This window comes from Capricornis sumatraensis, chromosome 1 (assembly GCF_032405125.1).
Source record: "Capricornis sumatraensis isolate serow.1 chromosome 1, serow.2, whole genome shotgun sequence".
Taxonomy (NCBI): Eukaryota; Metazoa; Chordata; class Mammalia; order Artiodactyla; family Bovidae; genus Capricornis; species Capricornis sumatraensis.
Window position 1 is genome coordinate 12,559,733 of NC_091069.1, and position 17,820 is coordinate 12,577,552.

At 36.6% G+C, this 17,820-nt stretch overlaps 1 protein-coding gene across 1 annotated transcript in view; it reads left to right on the forward strand.

The window, feature by feature from the left end:
- The first annotated feature begins 464 nt into the window (after nt 1-464).
- The window catches only part of STRBP (spermatid perinuclear RNA binding protein), a 64,208-nt gene continuing 46,852 nt past the window's right edge, over nt 465-17,820 (forward strand). Inside the window, exons 1-4 of the mRNA XM_068986647.1 lie at nt 465-542; nt 2,872-3,092; nt 7,707-7,872; nt 11,346-11,490. Coding sequence (XP_068842748.1) covers nt 540-542; nt 2,872-3,092; nt 7,707-7,872; nt 11,346-11,490 — 535 coding nt within the window. The 5' untranslated portion in view covers nt 465-539. The remainder of the gene's footprint in view (nt 543-2,871; nt 3,093-7,706; nt 7,873-11,345; nt 11,491-17,820) is intronic.

Consider the following 17,820-nt stretch of genomic DNA (forward strand, 5'->3'; position numbering starts at 1 on the left):
GGCCTGACTGATGCCAATTTCTGTTGAAAATCTCATGGTTAATTGCAACATTTTCCCCACCAATAGTAGTAGTACATTTTCTGGTTGTATTTCTTTACTGAATCTGTGTTTGTTAATGTATTCATCTCATTGAATACAAGTCAGTTGTGTGCCACTTTGTGGCTACCAAAAAAGTTAATTCTCTGGTCATATCACTTAGGCTCTTGGGCCCAGGCCTTCAAAGGATGTTTTAGCTTTTGTTTAAAATAAGTAATTTTCCACTCCAAAGATTGTTCTGTTTTATTCAGTAATATGTTTATGGGTTTCACCCTCTGATATGAAACTAATCATAAATAAGCATTTTTGAAAAGTTGTTTTTCTTTTTCTCTTGCAAGTGTACTCTAAAGAACAAGCCTTCAGATATCTTTGCCATATTGACTCTGAGCCATCAGGGGACTCAGGCTTATGAGGAGGTACTGTCACACAAAGCAGTGTCTAGTGAAGACGACAAGAAAGAGGGGAAAGGATCGGAAGAAGAAGCTAAAATACTATAGAAAACCATGGTAGGTTATCATTTATAATTCCTTAATTTAGTTACCAAAGAGCTCAGTGATTTAAAGTTGAAACTATGAACAGTGAAGGCAAGTAAAAACAGTGGTGTTAATTTTTGGCTCCAGTGCATCAGCTGAAGATGCCATTCTACTATTTAAGCAAAGCGAATGAGTTCAGATTTATTACGAGCCCTTTAAACCACAAGATGGAGCCCCATGAGCCTGCAGTCCATAAATTATTAAATACAAAGGAGGGAATGCTCATAAATAATATTGTTTTTAATAAAACTGGTATTAGCAAACTGATACAAATGGCTAAGGTGACCTTGAACTTGAAATTATGTAATTTTTCTCTAGTGTTCTACCTGAAGCTCAGTGTTAAAGTTCTGAACTAGTTCTTTAAGTAATGATTTGAAGGTTTTGCAGTTTGTAAAATGTGTGTGTATTTAACTGAAAAAAGACACCTTTTTTTTCACGTGCTCAGAGGTTAAAGCGTCTGTCTGCAACGCGGGAGACCTGGGTTCGATCCCTGGGTCAGGAAGATCCCCTGGAGAAGGAAATGGCAACCCACTCCAGTATTCCTGCCTGGAGAATCCCATGGACTGCGGAGCCTGGTGGGCTATAGTCCACAGGGTCGCAAAGAGTTGGACATGACTGAGCGACTTCATTTTCACTTTCTTTTGATTTTAAAATAATAAGGTCAAATATTGAGGATACTGAACTGAATATCCTAGAAACCTTAGTTTTTGTGGAAAGTTCATACTTAAATTGAATTAATTTTTTAATTGGTAAAATATGCTGAAATTTTTTGCCTCCTATTTTGGTTCTGAAGGATATGTGATTTCCCCTGCCCACCCCCCCCAAACCCCCACTAAGTGTTAGTGAGAAAAGGCTTAAAAAAAGATAAGTGTGGGGAAAAGCACAAAATATTAATCATCTGTATTTTTGAAATATGTTGTTTAGCAAGTCTGGAGGTATTTCTTTAAGAAAGATTTTATTAAAAAAAAAATTTGTTCTAGCAACTTAATTGACTTGCTCTCTAAAGAAGGAACTCTACTAATATTTTAATTGTGAATGGTGGGGAAAAATGTTAACTTGGGATGGATTTTCTCTGTCATTTAGTTTTATGGTGAGCTGTGATGAATGACACTATATATTTCTTCCCATATGAAATGAATTATTTGCCTCTTCAGCTTATTTATCTGTTGCAGTCTAGATATTCTTACTGCTTAAATACGTTATATATATCACTTGTCATAGTTGGTGAAAATTCTTTTCCTAGTTTATTCATTTTAAATGTAGCTTGTTCATTTTGCTGTGTAGTGGTACAAGTGTCTTCATGGTATTTGTAAATTTGGAGATATTCAAAGGTTTTTGGATGTGTGACTCATGAGTGTGAAGGATCTACTCTATTAAAATTTCATGAAATTCATTCTATTTCTAGGTGCTAATCTGCTCCACTGATTTCTGGGCCAGCATGTCATTTTAATTATTGCTTTTAAAATTTTTGATGTTTTATTTTAGCATAATGGTACCACCCATCCACCTTTGTAGAATAGTTCTTAATGCTGTCATTGATCCCTCCCCTATCCCCATGAGCTTTAAAATTATTTTTGTGAAGTATTAAAATGAATCTATCTTGAGGGAATTTTGTTTGAGAATGTGTATATATTTGTATTAGTTTGGGAAATTAATTCTTTTACACTATTTATTTCCCCCATTTTGGAAGCTGGAATATCTCCTACTAATCTATTTTAAAAATAAAAGCATCACACCAAAGGTTTGAATGCCAAAAAGTAAGTAATATTCTGATGTGGCCCATAGTTTTACTGTCTTGTTCACATAGAACTTTGTATTTTATATTATTATATTACAATATCTCAATTTTTCAAAGTACAGAAGTATTCAGCAGTTTGGAAAGGAATGACTGGGTATCATGAGTCACCTGTATGCATTTCTAGATACTCTGCTGAAACTAGGAAGTGTCTGTTTCTTGCCAGTGATGTGTGATATGGATGACCTTTTTTGATGTGATATTGAAAACACATCTGTTCAGCTAAAAGGTGAAATATACGTAATACTGAATGTGATATGTGTGAACTTTTCTAAAACGTGAATGAATGATTTAAGGTTTTCTGGCATGGCGTTCAGTAGGGTGGGTTTTTACTTCCTTTCTTAAGCAGTTTTTTGTTGTTTCAATGTTAACTGTTTCACAGCAGTTTGACATAGCTAATCACAATAGTTATTAGCTGTGACCTGACTAAAATATATATTTGTAAGTCATCCTTTTCAGGTACCATTTCTTTTCTCAAAGTAATAGTTTTCTTTCATCTTCTGACAGAGATCTATCAGATCTTTTGCTAATGATGATCGCCATGTAATGGTGAAACATTCGACAATTTATCCATCTCCGGAGGAACTTGAAGCTGTTCAGAATATGGTATCTACTGTTGAGTGTGCTCTTAAACATGTCTCAGATTGGCTGGATGAAACAAGTAAAGGCACAAAAGCAGAGGGTGAGACAGAAGTAAAGAAGGAAGAGGCTGTAGACACCTATTCCAAGTAAGTATGACCTGACCTTTGTATGACACTTTACTTGTAGTGCCTAGAAAAGTCCAGGATCCCATCCCACTGGGTTACACTTGGTATGCGGTGGTCTTTGGGTTTTCTCATTTATATGACTGTAAACAAGGAAGTAAATGTGGAATTTTTCTGAGTTAAATTTGAAGGGACAGTAGAAGAGGAGTAATGATTAGATCAGAGAAACGGGAGAGAGATGTTCAGGATCCCTTTAAAAACGGATATAAGCCCTTTAAAAAAAACCCTCTGTTTTAGATTGTGATATGTCATTTTTTTCATGTGTTGGTTTAGTTTCCTAAATTCAGAAACAAACACTTTTTTTTTTTTTAAATCTCTGGGGAAATCGTAAAATGTCATTTTTTCAGGTGTTTAAAAATCCTGATGTAGAAGAAAGAGTGCAGGAGAATGTCCTCCAAAGGTATTTTTGACTGTATCTTCCTTGTTGACTCCCAGGATCCAATGTAGTGTCTTGCATGTAGTACATGCTCATTGGGTATTGAATGAATGGCCTAATGGGAGCCAGACCCTTCAGCTATTACAGCAGTGCTTCCAGTGCTGCACCGAAAGTGAGTTGTGAGTGAGATAAAGCTGAGTGAGAACGAGGAAACTATTTATGCCTTGCTAAACTTAGAGTTACTGTTTTGAGCAATGTCACTATGATTGGAGTAAGAATACAGTTTACTTTGAAAGATGAAGCTCATTTGACTGCATTGTATTAATAGGATTAAGAACATTACTTTGACTACAATTGGTAAATTGAGGATACAAGTTACAGAATTTTTTTCTCAGCCTTTCAGTTCTAAATCAGTGTGATAGTAAGTAGTTAAAGAGTGAGAAAATATTGATAAATCGATTTCTTTAACTGAAAGATAGTGTAACCTTTCCATCTTCAGATGAAAGAAAATCAGTATCCGTTTTTAGCTGAAGATTATATTTTCTTGACTTTGTTAACTTATTATAGGTAATATATACATTAGCTATAGATTTGTCAGCTTGAAGTTTCTTGGCAATAATTCATTTTTTCTTGCATATGATAAGTTTAAAAAAGATACTCTCAAATATACAGTTCATTGGTAATTAGTAGTATCATCCAATAATGAAGCTCTTTGTATCTCAGTCCCCGCACAAGTTAAATAGTCATAAATTCCTTATTTATAGATTAACTGATTGATTGGCCACACCGCAGGGCTTGTGTAATCTTAGTTCTCAAACCAGGAATTGAATCTGGGCCACGGCAGTGAAAGTGCAGAGTCTTAACAACTGGATCACTAGGGAATTCATGCATTCCGTGTTTAAGTTGCATGTCGGAATGTGTTTATACCATTTATTGTGGTAAAACTTCTATGATTTGCTGTTTTTACTATTTCTAAGTATATTTCAGCGAAGTCAGTCCTTTTAAATGCATCTCTTTGCTGTCAAGGCTGAACAGACTCTTGGAAAGTGCTCCAGTAGACACTTGGTGAACTGGATCAGGTTGCTGAGTTGTCAAGGTGTTTAAAACATGATGTACTGTATACTTTGTTTGAATTTTTAAATAGTGTTGTGTGGACTCTGTAAAGTGTTTCCAGTTTGTGAAACATTCCTGAGTTGAGCCCTTGGGTGATTCTTCCCGTGTGGTAGAGCTTAAGGTATAGAATGATTGTGTCCCTATTTTATATAAAACAGAGGCAGGCATGGCTTCCAGACAGAGCTGTTGTGGTCATAGACACGGATTATGCTCCTGATGTGTGCTAAGCACTGCAGAGGGCCCAGAGACAGGGAGGGCTTGCTTGTATTTATTAAGCACCTTCTATTGCCAGGCACTGTTAGACAGCTTTTACCTGTGTGCTTGTGTTTTACCTCTTTATAAACGGACTCACAGGTTCCCACTATATGTATTTTAGAAATATTAAGTATTTAGCTTAATTTAAATTAATTCCCTGTATTGGAGTCACTTGCTTTATAATACCTCATATTCAAATTCATTATTAAAATTTAGAATTGAATTAAAACTTGGTTTCTCTGCTCAGTCTTGCTGTCTTCTACATGGTAAGCCTAAGTATATCATAGTTATGGTATAGAATGTAATAAGCAAGCTAATAAGGGCTAGTTAATAACATCTACTATTCATTGAGTGCCAATTACTGTATTAGATTACTTTTCACATTATTTTACAACAAATCTGCTAGTGTCTATTACTGTTGCCTGCCCTCCACCCCCATTTTACTTAAATTTCCAGTGCTTCATATTTGGTTGTGAAGAAAGAGTGACTCAGAATCAATAACAAATTTACCTTGTTTAACGTCACTGAATGTGTGGTGGAGTCAGGATTCACATTCAAGTCTGTCGGACTGAAATCCACTTTTCTTTACATCTTCACTTTGATTATCCATGACCAAAATGTGAAAGTACAGAGCAGGGAAAGACTAGGTACGGGATTTGGGGATCAGAAAAATCTTCACAAGGAGGTAGCGTTTGCAGTTGGCTCTCCAGAGAGTGAGTAGGGTTTTGTCAGGCAGTGAAAGTAGAAGAAAAAATAAATCTCAGCAAGGATCTAGGTGTGAAAAAGTATTGGGAAAAAGTATTAGGAGTGTTTAAAGAATAATAGATATTTTTTATTGAGCTATTAATATATGCCAGCTCTGGGCTAAGTTTATTACTTATGCTAATTATTAATAAATGATATTCTCAGTACCACTCTGAGGAAGGTATTACTCCGTTGTTTTTTTTTAAACAAATGAAGAAATAGACTCAGAGAGTCAAGTAATTTATAATTTGTCCAGTGTCATATAGTAAGTGGCAGATCAGGGTTCGAAACGGGAAGTCATGCTGATTCCTAAATTGCTTCCCAATAAGCCCATGTCTAAGTGTTCAGTGGGACACCAGGAAAGAGGCAGGCAGAGTTCCGTCCTTGTTGTGCCTTTGGAAGACTGTTCTGGTTGTAACATACTGTATACAGTAGATGAGATGCTAGGAATTAGGTGAGAGGTAGTAAGAGCCTGAAAAGAAGCTAGTTTGAAGGCAGGGGTTGGAGAGTGATTATGAGGGGAGAATTTATAAACTATTACTAGGTTTGGGAGAAAGATGAAAGAATAGGAATACAGAGGAAAAAATAATCAAAGATGACAGACTCTATTCTTAATATCAAATAATGCCCTATATTTGGTTTACTTGCTTCAAAATGATTTTTATTTCTTTTTATACTTGTACCACCCTTATAATTTTTCACTGCTTTAATGTTTATTGACTCTCTCAGGTGTGCTAGGCACTGAGCCCTGGCAGAGTTATTTATGATTTCCTGTCTTGTTTCCATTGCCCTTGTTCTGTTTCTCTTTTCTCCAGTTCATTCTCCATCTCTGCTAACTTGGGCTCAACTTTGCTGACTGTTTGCCCTCAGCTAGAATGACCTTCTTTTTCTCTTTAACCAAATCATGACTCTGCTGAAGTCACTCTTGAAGTTTGCCTTGCTTGAAGTCTTTAATTTTGACCTTTCTCTTTTCTGAAATTATGATGCAGTCATAATAATGTAAAGAGCTTGAGTGTTGTGGTCAAATCAACTTGAGTTTGAGTCTTGTTCACTTGTTCAGTCATGTCCAACTCTGTGCAACCCCATGGACTGCAGCACCATTTTACTCTCTGTGAACTTGAACAATTAATCACCAGTTTTGAGATTCTCATTCCTTGTCTTTCAAATGCAGGCTCTTTGTTAGGTCTAAATGAGATTTGTGGCACACAGTTTGTTCTCAGATGTCACACTTGTCTACCTTCTTAAGCAGGTTTTAAACAGCTTTTGTACTTAATCTGCAGTGTGAGCCTCTGAAGCAGGAGAATTTGGAGTATGTTCTCCATATTCAAACAGTTGCTTACTTGTTGAATGACCATTGAGTTTAGTTACATTTTCATTTGTAATTGAGGGGATGAACTAATAAACTTTAGTTATTAAAATTAAGGATAGATATTAATGTTACTCTTACGCATCATTCATGACTTGATAGTCTTTGAATGTTCGTTCTTCTGGTTACCACTGGATTTAGAATGTGTGTGTTGGCAGATCGTCTTTGGGTTCCTCAGCTCTTCACTTCTATCACATTATTCTGCTTTCCCCATAAACTTTTATGGATTCCTAGAATGCTACAGCTACAAGGAGAGAGCTAAGGCGTACCCAGCCAATAGCCATTTTACAGTTATAGATACTGAGCCAGAAGGCACTGCTAGGAGCAGAGGTCAGGTCTTTTCATTTCCACTCTGATGCTCTTTCTTATTATACCACGGTGTTCATGTTTCTCACAATTCTTTAGTTGCTAATTAAAAGATAAAAGGAGGGAATTTGAATAATTGAAAAGATATTTAAGGGGATACAGTATTTTTGGATTTTCCTGAGCAATATAGATTTAATAAAGAATTGAGAGATCTATCATTTGAAACAGTCTCCCTATTGATTCTTTGTATAAGGTAGTTTATGAGCCTTAAATCTGAGACTTACTTTTGTGGAATTTTGGATATCTGGATTTATGTTCTCCCTTATCAGTTCCTATGGATATCCAGAAAACCAAGTGATGATTAAGTTATAGTTCAGAAGTAGGCTGTGAAAGTAATCATTCAGACTTTTATTTTTAGGGATCAAGGTGGTCGGACATTGTGTGGTGTAATGAGGATTGGCCTGGTTGCAAAAGGTTTGCTGATTAAAGATGATATGGACTTGGAGCTGGTTTTAATGTGCAAAGACAAACCCACAGAGACCCTGTTAAATACAGTCAAAGATAATCTTCCTATTCAGATTCAGGTGAGTACAGTTTAATTGTACCTCTAGGAGAATTTGTGAAAAGGTAAAAATAGGTAGTGATCTTCATTAATTTAATAAAAAGAAATTGATAACGTAAAAGGTAGGTACAGACGGCTACTCTGGGTCTGTGCATCATCCATCACATCTAAGGCAAACTTCTGGTGATTAGCATTCAAAGTACAATCTTAAATTTTTCAGACGTATCTTGCTGAAAGTCTTCATGTTTTCCAGAGTAGGCCTCTCAACGTTATAAAACTATCGAGAAGGTTTGATACAGGGTGGAAAAGAACAAAAAGAGCCTGGACAACTGGAAACTTTGATAGATGCTAATTTTTTAAATTGACAACTCTGTTAATTTTATTTCATTCATTCATTCTGTTAATAGAAATTCACTATTAATTCCTTGTTTTCAAGCCTTTTTCACATTGGGATGCATTTAGAAAATTTTACTGTTGTCATGTTTCCTGGAGGATGCTGCTGGAGGCTGAGGGCTCCTCAGGGCTGAAGGCAACTGGTTGGTCCAGGGCTGTGGTCACTTTAGGACCTGCTCTACCAGCCTGCTCCAAGGGTTAGTTGAAAACGGTGATCGCCTTTCATTTTCAGATATGTTACCTTTGGTATAATTAGATTATATCTTTTTGACGATTTTATATCAGTTAGTCCTTCAATCCATGTTGCATAAATAGGTATCAGTACGCAAGGTTGAACTGTGAGTTGTTGAATGCGCTCTTTTTTGTAGTTGGTTTCCTTTATTTGTATTTCTTCTGTGGAGACCTTTTTTCCCCTCAAAGTAAAATGAATTCTAAATTTGTCTTTATTAGCTTTGTTACTGGATCATTTTCTTTCATATTCACCAACTGATTTTCAGAACCATCTTCCTGACTTTAATCTGCCGTTCCTGAAACTCAAATTTGTGTTGACACATTCTCCTGTATTAATTTCTGGAGCACTTTTTCAAAAAAATCATTTTTAGATCTTAACACTTTCTAAGTGACTGACCAAATATATTTGATTTTTCCATTTTCAGTTCTGATTGAAGGAAAGTTTCTGTTCTTTCAAGGGTTAAATTCATTTCTTTTAAAGAAAGATATAAAAGATTAAGGACTTTTTAAATCGTTGTGTGATCATTTGAGAAGGGAGAGTGGTAAGCAACGTGGAGTACAGTAAAGAAAGTTCAGTAACGGGTTTCTGACTATACTTTTTGTTACTAGAATGTTAATGTAAAATCCATCTTTTTTCCATTATTTTTATATTATTTTAAAGTTTAATCTTTATTTCTGCTTTTATTGTAGTGAACATTGTTATTCTTAAATCTGTACTAGAGTAATAAGCAAAGAGTTGGACATATGGAGGCTTTTCCAACCATCTCACCCTCTTTTCTGTTCTCTTTACTGAGTTCTGTTTTATATAAGAGTGGTCATATTTTCAGATGTGTCAGGATGGAAAAAGGGTTGAGAATCAGTGCTATAAGAAATTGAAGATCTGTTGTATTTCTCAGTATTGAAGATGCAGGAAATTGGAGCTTCAGTTGTACTAATAGAGCTTTCTCTGTGTAGTTCACAACTGTGTGAACTCTGTATTTTCTCTTTCTGGGCACCACAGTTTTAAACTTTTTGTCAGGCTGGCAAGTGTTTGAGGGAAGGGCCTGGGAGAGAATGCAGACTGTGTAAACGGTTTCAAATTTGAAGAGACTAGGGCTTTTTAACCTAGAGAAGGTGAAAAAAGATATAAGTATCTTCAGATCTTTGAAGAGCTTCTTGGAGAAGGCAAAAGTGGCCTGCACTCTTAAGACCAGTGGTGGGCATTTTAAGAAACATACCTGATTTTAACATAGGCAATAGAGTTATCCAGCAGTGAAACCAGCTGCTTTGTGTGATGGTTTGGATCTATGACAGTAGCTGTTTGGGTGGAGGTACCCAAATAAATGGGGATGTAATTGTATACCCACTTTATATTAATTTATATACATGTACACATATTTACTATGCCTTCATGTGTACACACAAGCATAGACATCTTATTATTAATATAAAAATGTTTTAGAAAATCATTTTAAATGGGATTTTTGCATTTATTCCCTGCCTACCCCTTTTTTCTTGGTGTTTGTTTGGAAAACTGATCTCTGATACTATACGAACTTATTTCCTTGTGAATTAAAAACCTTTTCCCTGAGCACTTATCATAGCAAAACTTTGAGTTATCAGGGTACCTTAATTAATTGGGATTGTATCAGACCTTTTCTCTGTGTACTCTTTTCTATGGTGGTTTTAGAACTTCCTTGAGCAGAGGAAGGAGAAGGATGACCAAAACCAGAGTCACTTAGAATTAGTCTAGCCCAACACTCATATCATATTTCATTACTTTGGATGGGTCTTAAAGAGTGATCTGCATGTATGGTTGAAAACTGACTTTGCTTTTTCTCTGAGACATCTTTACTGCTCTTATGCAGAGTGAATGTGAGCAGTTTTCTGCTTTTTCTCTATACTCTAGTTCTGGTTTTTCCAGCCACTATGTGGCCTTTCCCTTTTGTGGTTTACTCTGTTCAAAATTAGGATAACGAATTTTCAGTTTTCTATCTTTTTTTGGATGTTTAATGGTAAAATGCTGTTCTTATATAAATGACTTTGAGTCCCTTTAATGCACAGTTGATGAGTAGAGAGACCCAGTAGTGTTTCTGTTCAACTATTTATGTTAGGTAATATATATTAAATTTTACCACCAATAAAGGTCCTGTGTAACTTACTAAACTATATATTTAATGTATACTTAAAAGCAATCCTAGTTGGTGATAATTTTTTGTATAATTGTTTGTTAAAAGAAGCAGTGAACATTTCTGTGTGGATGTCAGATGACTTGTCCCAGAGAATCTCACTGGAATGATCTCTGACACCTCTTGTTAGAGAAGGGAAGTTAGTTACTTGTTTATATTAACCTTTTTACTGATGAGTGATTGTGCAGAGATCCATTTTCATTCATTCTTACTTGATTTTCTTTAAAAATCTAGATAATCTTACATAAAAGATTAGGTAATCTTATATTTATAAATCTTTATTAGCAAGTAGGAGTTCCTGTTTAGGTTGTCCTATCAAAAAAGGTATTTAGAGAGCATTCCCAGCAACTTATTATTCTATATAAGTCCTTTGTAATAATTTCAAGAGCAATAATTTACCTTTTGTTGTATAATGATGCTTTTGGTAACTTTCACTTTCAAATATTAGAAAGAATGATTTTAAATGTTGTTTAATAATTGAATGGATGATTGCTTTTTGAGGGATGGAGAAAGAGGATTCGTCAGTAAGTTGGGAGAGAGAAATGTTACTTCCACCCTGAAGAACTAGTTAAAGATTAGTTACTCTTTCAGAACAGTAAAAACTAATCGTTAGTAACTTTTGAAAACCAAGACTAAGAGGGGAATCATTCACTTTTTGAAATTTTAATTAATTGGCTGTTTTTGAAATCTTGGTGACTTTCAGAAACTCACAGAAGAGAAATACCAAGTGGAACAATGTGTAGATGAGGCATCTATTATAATTCGGAATACAAAAGAACCCACGCTAACTTTGAAGGTGATACTCACTTCTCCTCTAATTAGAGACGAATTGGAGAAGAAGGATGGAGGTACACATGTGTATATATATATATATATATATATATGTATATGTATATATAGAGAGACATAGATGTGTATATATAAATATATATTTCTTTTGTTCACATAAGACCTCTCTTAAATGCTGCACTAATTATGTCCAGTGGATTTAAGAAGTAATCTGTCTTTTGTTTTATGCCACTCCTAGTATTTTAAGTAATTTATTCCTACACAGTCTCTGTATTTTGCAAAAATGTTTATATTCAAAACATAAAATATGTTAATTCAGAAAAACCTGTGCTTATGTTGGTTTTAAATCCATTTTAATTTTTATACTGTTTCAGTGTTCTGTTTTATTTTGTTTAGTTTTGCATTGCTGTTGGTATCAGCTCACCTGTTCTGGGTAGCTTGGTTATTAGGTCTGATTTTAGGGTTAAATGTGATTCAAAACAGTACTGTTTTCAAATTTACTTGTAGTAACTCCATAACGTTTTAAGAGTTATGCTTTATCTAATTGCCTAAGTGTTTTGTCACATAAGAGAGATAAATTGGGGGGGGGGTTTAAATAATCTTTAGTAAAAATTTTTTTTTAGGAGGTATGTGATCCTGTTAACATTTAGGATTTTATATATGTGGGAATTTTATTTTAATCTGACTTCTGAAGTTAAAAAGAATGTCTGCATAGCAATGCCATCAAATAAAAGTGGAGTGAGAAATCTATTTCGTTTTAAGAAGTACTGTTGGAGCTGGGTTTCTTTTTTAGTATTTTTATCCTTTCACATCAGCTTGTTTCTGCCTCTTAGTCCTATCTCTGGAAACTTGCCATGTGCTATTTCTCCTCTGTCAGACCTTTGACCAACTAGCCTCTCTCTGTTATGACAGTTTAGAGGCAATGTGGCCTAACTGGGCCATCGAGGACTCCCTGTTGCTGTTTTTCATCACTAGATATTCAGCAAGTTCCATTGCTTACTCCCCTACCTGAAATACCAGTGCAGCAAGAAGTATTGGTCAGTTTCTTAATTTATTTGAAGTTGATGATAAAGGAAGAAAAAGACGCATTTTACCAGAGATGTTAGAATTTCAAGTTTTGCAGGCATGACTCATAGGATTTCTTAAAGTAAAAGTGATAGACTTTCTTTTTAAAGAAGTCTTTTGGGTACTAAAATCAGCTATACCATACCCAACAGATATAAACTAGGTACATTTATGAATCATAGTTTAAAATTAAAGTACATCCACTCTGTAATTGGGTTTATCCCTGTACTTTTTCTTTTGGACTGTATATAGTATCTCTAACACCTCTGAAGAACCAACCTTCAGTTCAGTTCAGTTCAGTCACTCAGTCGTGTCCGACTCTTTGCGACCCCACGAATCGCAGCACACCAGGCCTCCCTGTCCATCACCAACTCCCAGAGTTCACTCAGACTCATGTCCATCGAGTCAGTGATGCCATCCAGCCATCTCATCCTCTGTCGTCCCCTTCTCCTCCTGCCCCCAATCCCTCCCAGCATCAGAGTCTTTCCCAATGAGTCAACTCTTAGCATCAGGTGGCCACAGTACTGGAGTTTCAACTTTAGCATCATTCCTTCCAAAGAAATCCCAGGACTGATCTCCTTGAGAATGGACTGGTTGGATCTCCTTGCAGTCCAAGGGACTCTCAAGAGTCTTCTCCAACACCACAGTTCAAAAGCATCAATTCTTTGGCGCTCAGCCTTCTTCACAGTCCAACTGTCACATCCATACATGACCACAGGAAAAACCATAGCCTTGACTAGATGGACCTTAGTTGGCAAAGTAATGTCTCTGCTTTTGAAAATGCTATCTAGGTTGGTCATAACTTTTCTTCCAAGGAGTAAGCGTCTTTTAATTTCATGATTGCAATCACCATCTGCAGTGATTTTGGAGCCCAAAAAAATAAAGTCTGACACTGTTTCCACTGTTTCCCCATCTATTTCCCATGAAGTGATGGGACCGGATGCCATGATCTTCGTTTTCTGAATGTTGAGCTTAAATGGCTTAATTTCTTTAGCAGCGTTACAGTTCTCCATTAATTGTAGAACTATAAAATGATTTCTGAAGTATCAAGATAATTCTGTTAATTCTGGTAAGCTGTGTTCTACTTGACCCTCTAGTGTAAAACTAACCATTTCTAAGTGTAGTTTTAGATATTATTAAAAATTCTTTGAGTATAGAGAGATGAGAAGATGACTGAAGTTGCCAGAGGCTAAATTTGTCTAGATTTGAAGTTGCCAAATACTAAATAATGTTTGCTTGCAGCTGGAGACATCTCTCCCATTACTTTGAAAGTATTGAGAACTACAGGCTTCTTTCCCTCCATGGTTATGTACACTTACATGGGATTTTAATGTTTCAGTGATAACTCTAAGCTTAGTCTGTTGCCTTTATAACTAGGGTCAGAGGACCTGAAAACAGATCTTAGTATGTTGTACCCTTACTAGAAGACTAGTTATTGCAGAATGGAATTTGCAGTGGAGCAGGAGAGTCATAGTCTGTTCAAGGTGTTCGGGTTATTAAAGGACTCCAAGACCTCTTTATAAGCTCAGTCTTTATCAGCTGATGTTAACATAATTGCATGGGATCAGATAAGATGAAAGAATCAGCTTGAATCTAATATTTTACACGTTACTTCCTCTCCTTTTGAATGGCAGCAAGATTTGCTTTGCTGTTTTCCTTAACCTCACAGCCCTGCCAACTCACCTGTTACCTCTCATAATTTGCTCGTTTTGTCTAATTTGGACTTTGTCGAAGTTTTTAGATCTGTGTTAGCAGTTTCGTGTGTTATTGGGTAACTGAGGATCCAGTGTAAGCGTTTAAGATCTGGGCTGTACAGTTCCATAGGATTTCTTTCACCACGCCAGATAACTCCTCTTGCCTTGATGCAGTTCTTTTCAGCTGCACAGGGTGAAAGTACAGATTCATTTGGGTTCCAGGAATTTCTAAGTTTGAGAGAAATCTCTTTAAAAAAATATGCACTCATTTTCTTTCTCAAAGTTTAAAAAAATTTGCATTGTACATACTTTTTGGGGAGAGATTTTCCTGCAGAATCTCAACTTCTCTTCTCCCACAGAACGAATAGGCAGTTCACAGTATACACCTCATGTATTTCCTTTCCCTTGTGACATATTTGGGTAAAATCAAAGAGGAAAAATGTCCGAGAGCAGGCAGAACTGGAGGACTGAATCTGATGAGAGGACCACGCTTTTCTTCTCCGTGTATCTCTGCAGAAGTGGCTCTAGTTAATTACTCATTTCACATTGCTGTTTAGATTTTCAGTGGCCAGACTATAGTAAATTTCTTTGGTATTGTTTACTGTTTCACAGGTAAGAGTCCACCTGTGCTGTCAGCCTTCTTTCTGTATTCTAACCCTTTACATGAAGGCCCTGTAGAATAACCATTCTGTATAACTATATGGGGCTTCCCAGTGGCGCTAATGGTGCAGACATCCTGCCAGTGCAGAAGACACATAGAGATGTGGGTTAGATCCCTGGGTCGGGAACATCCTCTGGAGGAGGGCATGGCAACCTACTCTAGTATTCTTGCCTAGAGAATCCCATGGACAGAGGACTTTGGCAGGCTACAGTCCATGGAGTCCCAAAGACTTGGACACACTGAAGTGACCTAACATGCACACATACATGCATTACTACATGCTTCCTGCTAAAGAAGGCATAGGAAAAAGAACACAGACCTTGGTGGCAGCCAAGTGTTTGACCCTTAACTCCATTAAGTATTACTGTGTGCCTTGGGCATATTTCTTCACTTCAAAATGTGGGTAATGAATATTTTAGAAAGTTGTTTGAGAGAATTTATATAATAATATGACCTGTACAATACCCAGCACAAAGTGATTGATTAGTAAACAGTGGTAGTTACGTAGTTTAGTAAACAGAAAGTCACAGCACAAAGTCATCTACTCAAAGTACCTTGAATTTACAGTGAGAATAATGTGTAATAACGGGTTTGAAGTAGTAAACGTAAACAGAGTTAAACTGTTAAATACCCATTGATGTGTAGTACTGGAATCAGTATACTATATTTGCTACAGTGCTAGTAATGAGCTAATTTATTATTAATGTAAAGTTTATGATTCATTGAGGCAGACGTCTTTTTCCCTACCTGTGTCCTTTATCCGTAGCAGCTTGAGTGGTACCTAATACTTAGGCAATTAAAACAAAACCTGTTAAATTAATTTTTGTAGCTAGCATATTATCTGATCAAGTAGAACTATTTGGTGTGTAAGAAGCATTAACAATGGACATCTCAGAATTCAAGTAATATATATATATATTAAAGATTTTGCTTTGCTAAGGTATTTTATAACTTATGTGTTATAAGCACTTTCTCATATATGATTTAACTCTCAATAGCCATGAGGTGGAGAAGGCAGTGGCACCCCACTCCAGTACTCTTGCCTGGCAAATCCCATGGACAGAGGAGCCTGGTAGGCTGCAGCCCATGGGGTCACAAAGAGTTGGACATGACTGAGCAACTTCACTTTCCTGCATTGGAAAAGGAAATGGCAACCCACTCCAGTGTTCTAGCCTGGAGAATCCCAGGGACGGCGGAGCCTGGTGGGCTGCCGTCTATGGGGTCGCACAGAGTTGGACACGACTGAAGTGACTCAGCAGCAGCAGCAGCCATGAAGTAGATAATTGTCCTGTTTTATAAATGAAGAAAGGTCTGATGTTTCACCCATCTCTTCTGACTCTCAAGTCCAGTGACTATCTAGGATGATCGTAGGAGATCTTAGCTGACTTAGTTTTTCTGAGCGTCACATGGTCTAAGCTGCTTTTGGTGCTTGTGATTTTAAACCAGAAGTATATTTGGTATGAGGGCGATAAATCCAGATGCTTACTGTATTTGCCATACTTTGAAACCAAGTGGATAGGGAAACTTCAAAGGCACTTGTGATAACTTAGGCTGACATAAACTGCAGTGCTCAATATTAGGGGAGATTCTCAGGGTGTCACACAAAAGTTGCCCAAGCGCCCCTTAGTTGCCAGTGTGAACTTCCTGTGCAACTACTCCTGTTATGTGGAAGACTAGTCCAAAGGTCACAACTAGGATTTCTAACAATGCTGCTCTCTTGATTCTGCTGCCTTCCCCAGCTGCTTGACCTGCTTTGTCCTGTGTAAACCTGTAGCCACTATCTTTCCCGTGGCCCACTGCCTACTGAGGCATTGCAGAAAAGTCATATCTAGTGATGTGTCTGTCATAAACTAGGGTAACAGTGCTCTGTTTTACCTTCATGCTACATTTACCTGTTCATATTATTGTAGCCTGAGGTTTCTCATGGATAGTGACTTGAAGCATAATGTCTGCTCTCCACACAGCCTCAAGGAATTGAGAGGAGGACTGCCCGGATATCTTCAGGCTACCTTGGAAATTCTGTCAGTATGGAATCAGTAGCTCAGCTTCATTCCAACTTTGAAATGTCAGGGAGGTCTTCATGATAACCCAGCTTGATTATTTTACCTTTGAAGAACCCAGGTTCCAGACACATAAATTCTATTTAACGTAGTCATGTTCTGGCTTTTCCCTGCCCCATCTGTGGGCTAGTGTTTTTGTGAACAGGCAAAGAGTTAGCTTGCATGTAAGGGATGGAGAGAAACTGACCAACATTTCCTGCAGGACGGTGTGTTTCTGGTCACAGATCTAACCCCTAACCAAATAAAAGTTAGGCATAATAGACTTCCTTTCAGTGCTTCCATTGTTTAGAATGTTTTATGTACCTTCGTGCTCTGATGCCAGGTTATTGAGCAATGAATTTTTTAAAAGCTGTTTTTCTTTGCTTTTGGCATTTTTGTTACTATCTCCTATGCTTTTTTTTTTTTAATCTGTTTTACTGGTCACTATAGGAAAAAAATGAAATGGTTCATAGTTGCATTGTTTCTGATTTAAAGACACCAAGATGCCTTTTTTATTAGAAATGCTTTGTTTCTCCACAAAACTGAAACACCTGTGTTAAAGTTTATACAGAAATGTTAAATTTGAGGTTCTACTTTGAGAAGTGCAGTGTTTTTCCAGCAGCAATTCTGTGATTGCCACATTTTTTAATGAATGAGAATATATTAAACTGTTACTAATTATGTAAAAGAAATAGGCAAGCAAGGCTTACAAGTAGCACTACAGTGCCGCATACATTTATATAGTTTTAAAATAAGCTTTGAAGAAGGTAAAATGAGATGAATTGTTACATCCACTCTACTGTTCTCACCTCATGAATATTGAAACATTTTGGATCTTTTGACTTTTTGACTATCAGAGCATGAAGAAACATGGCCATTCTGATGGTGATGTTAAAGGGAATTCAGTCACGTCTTCTGTTCATTGCCTGT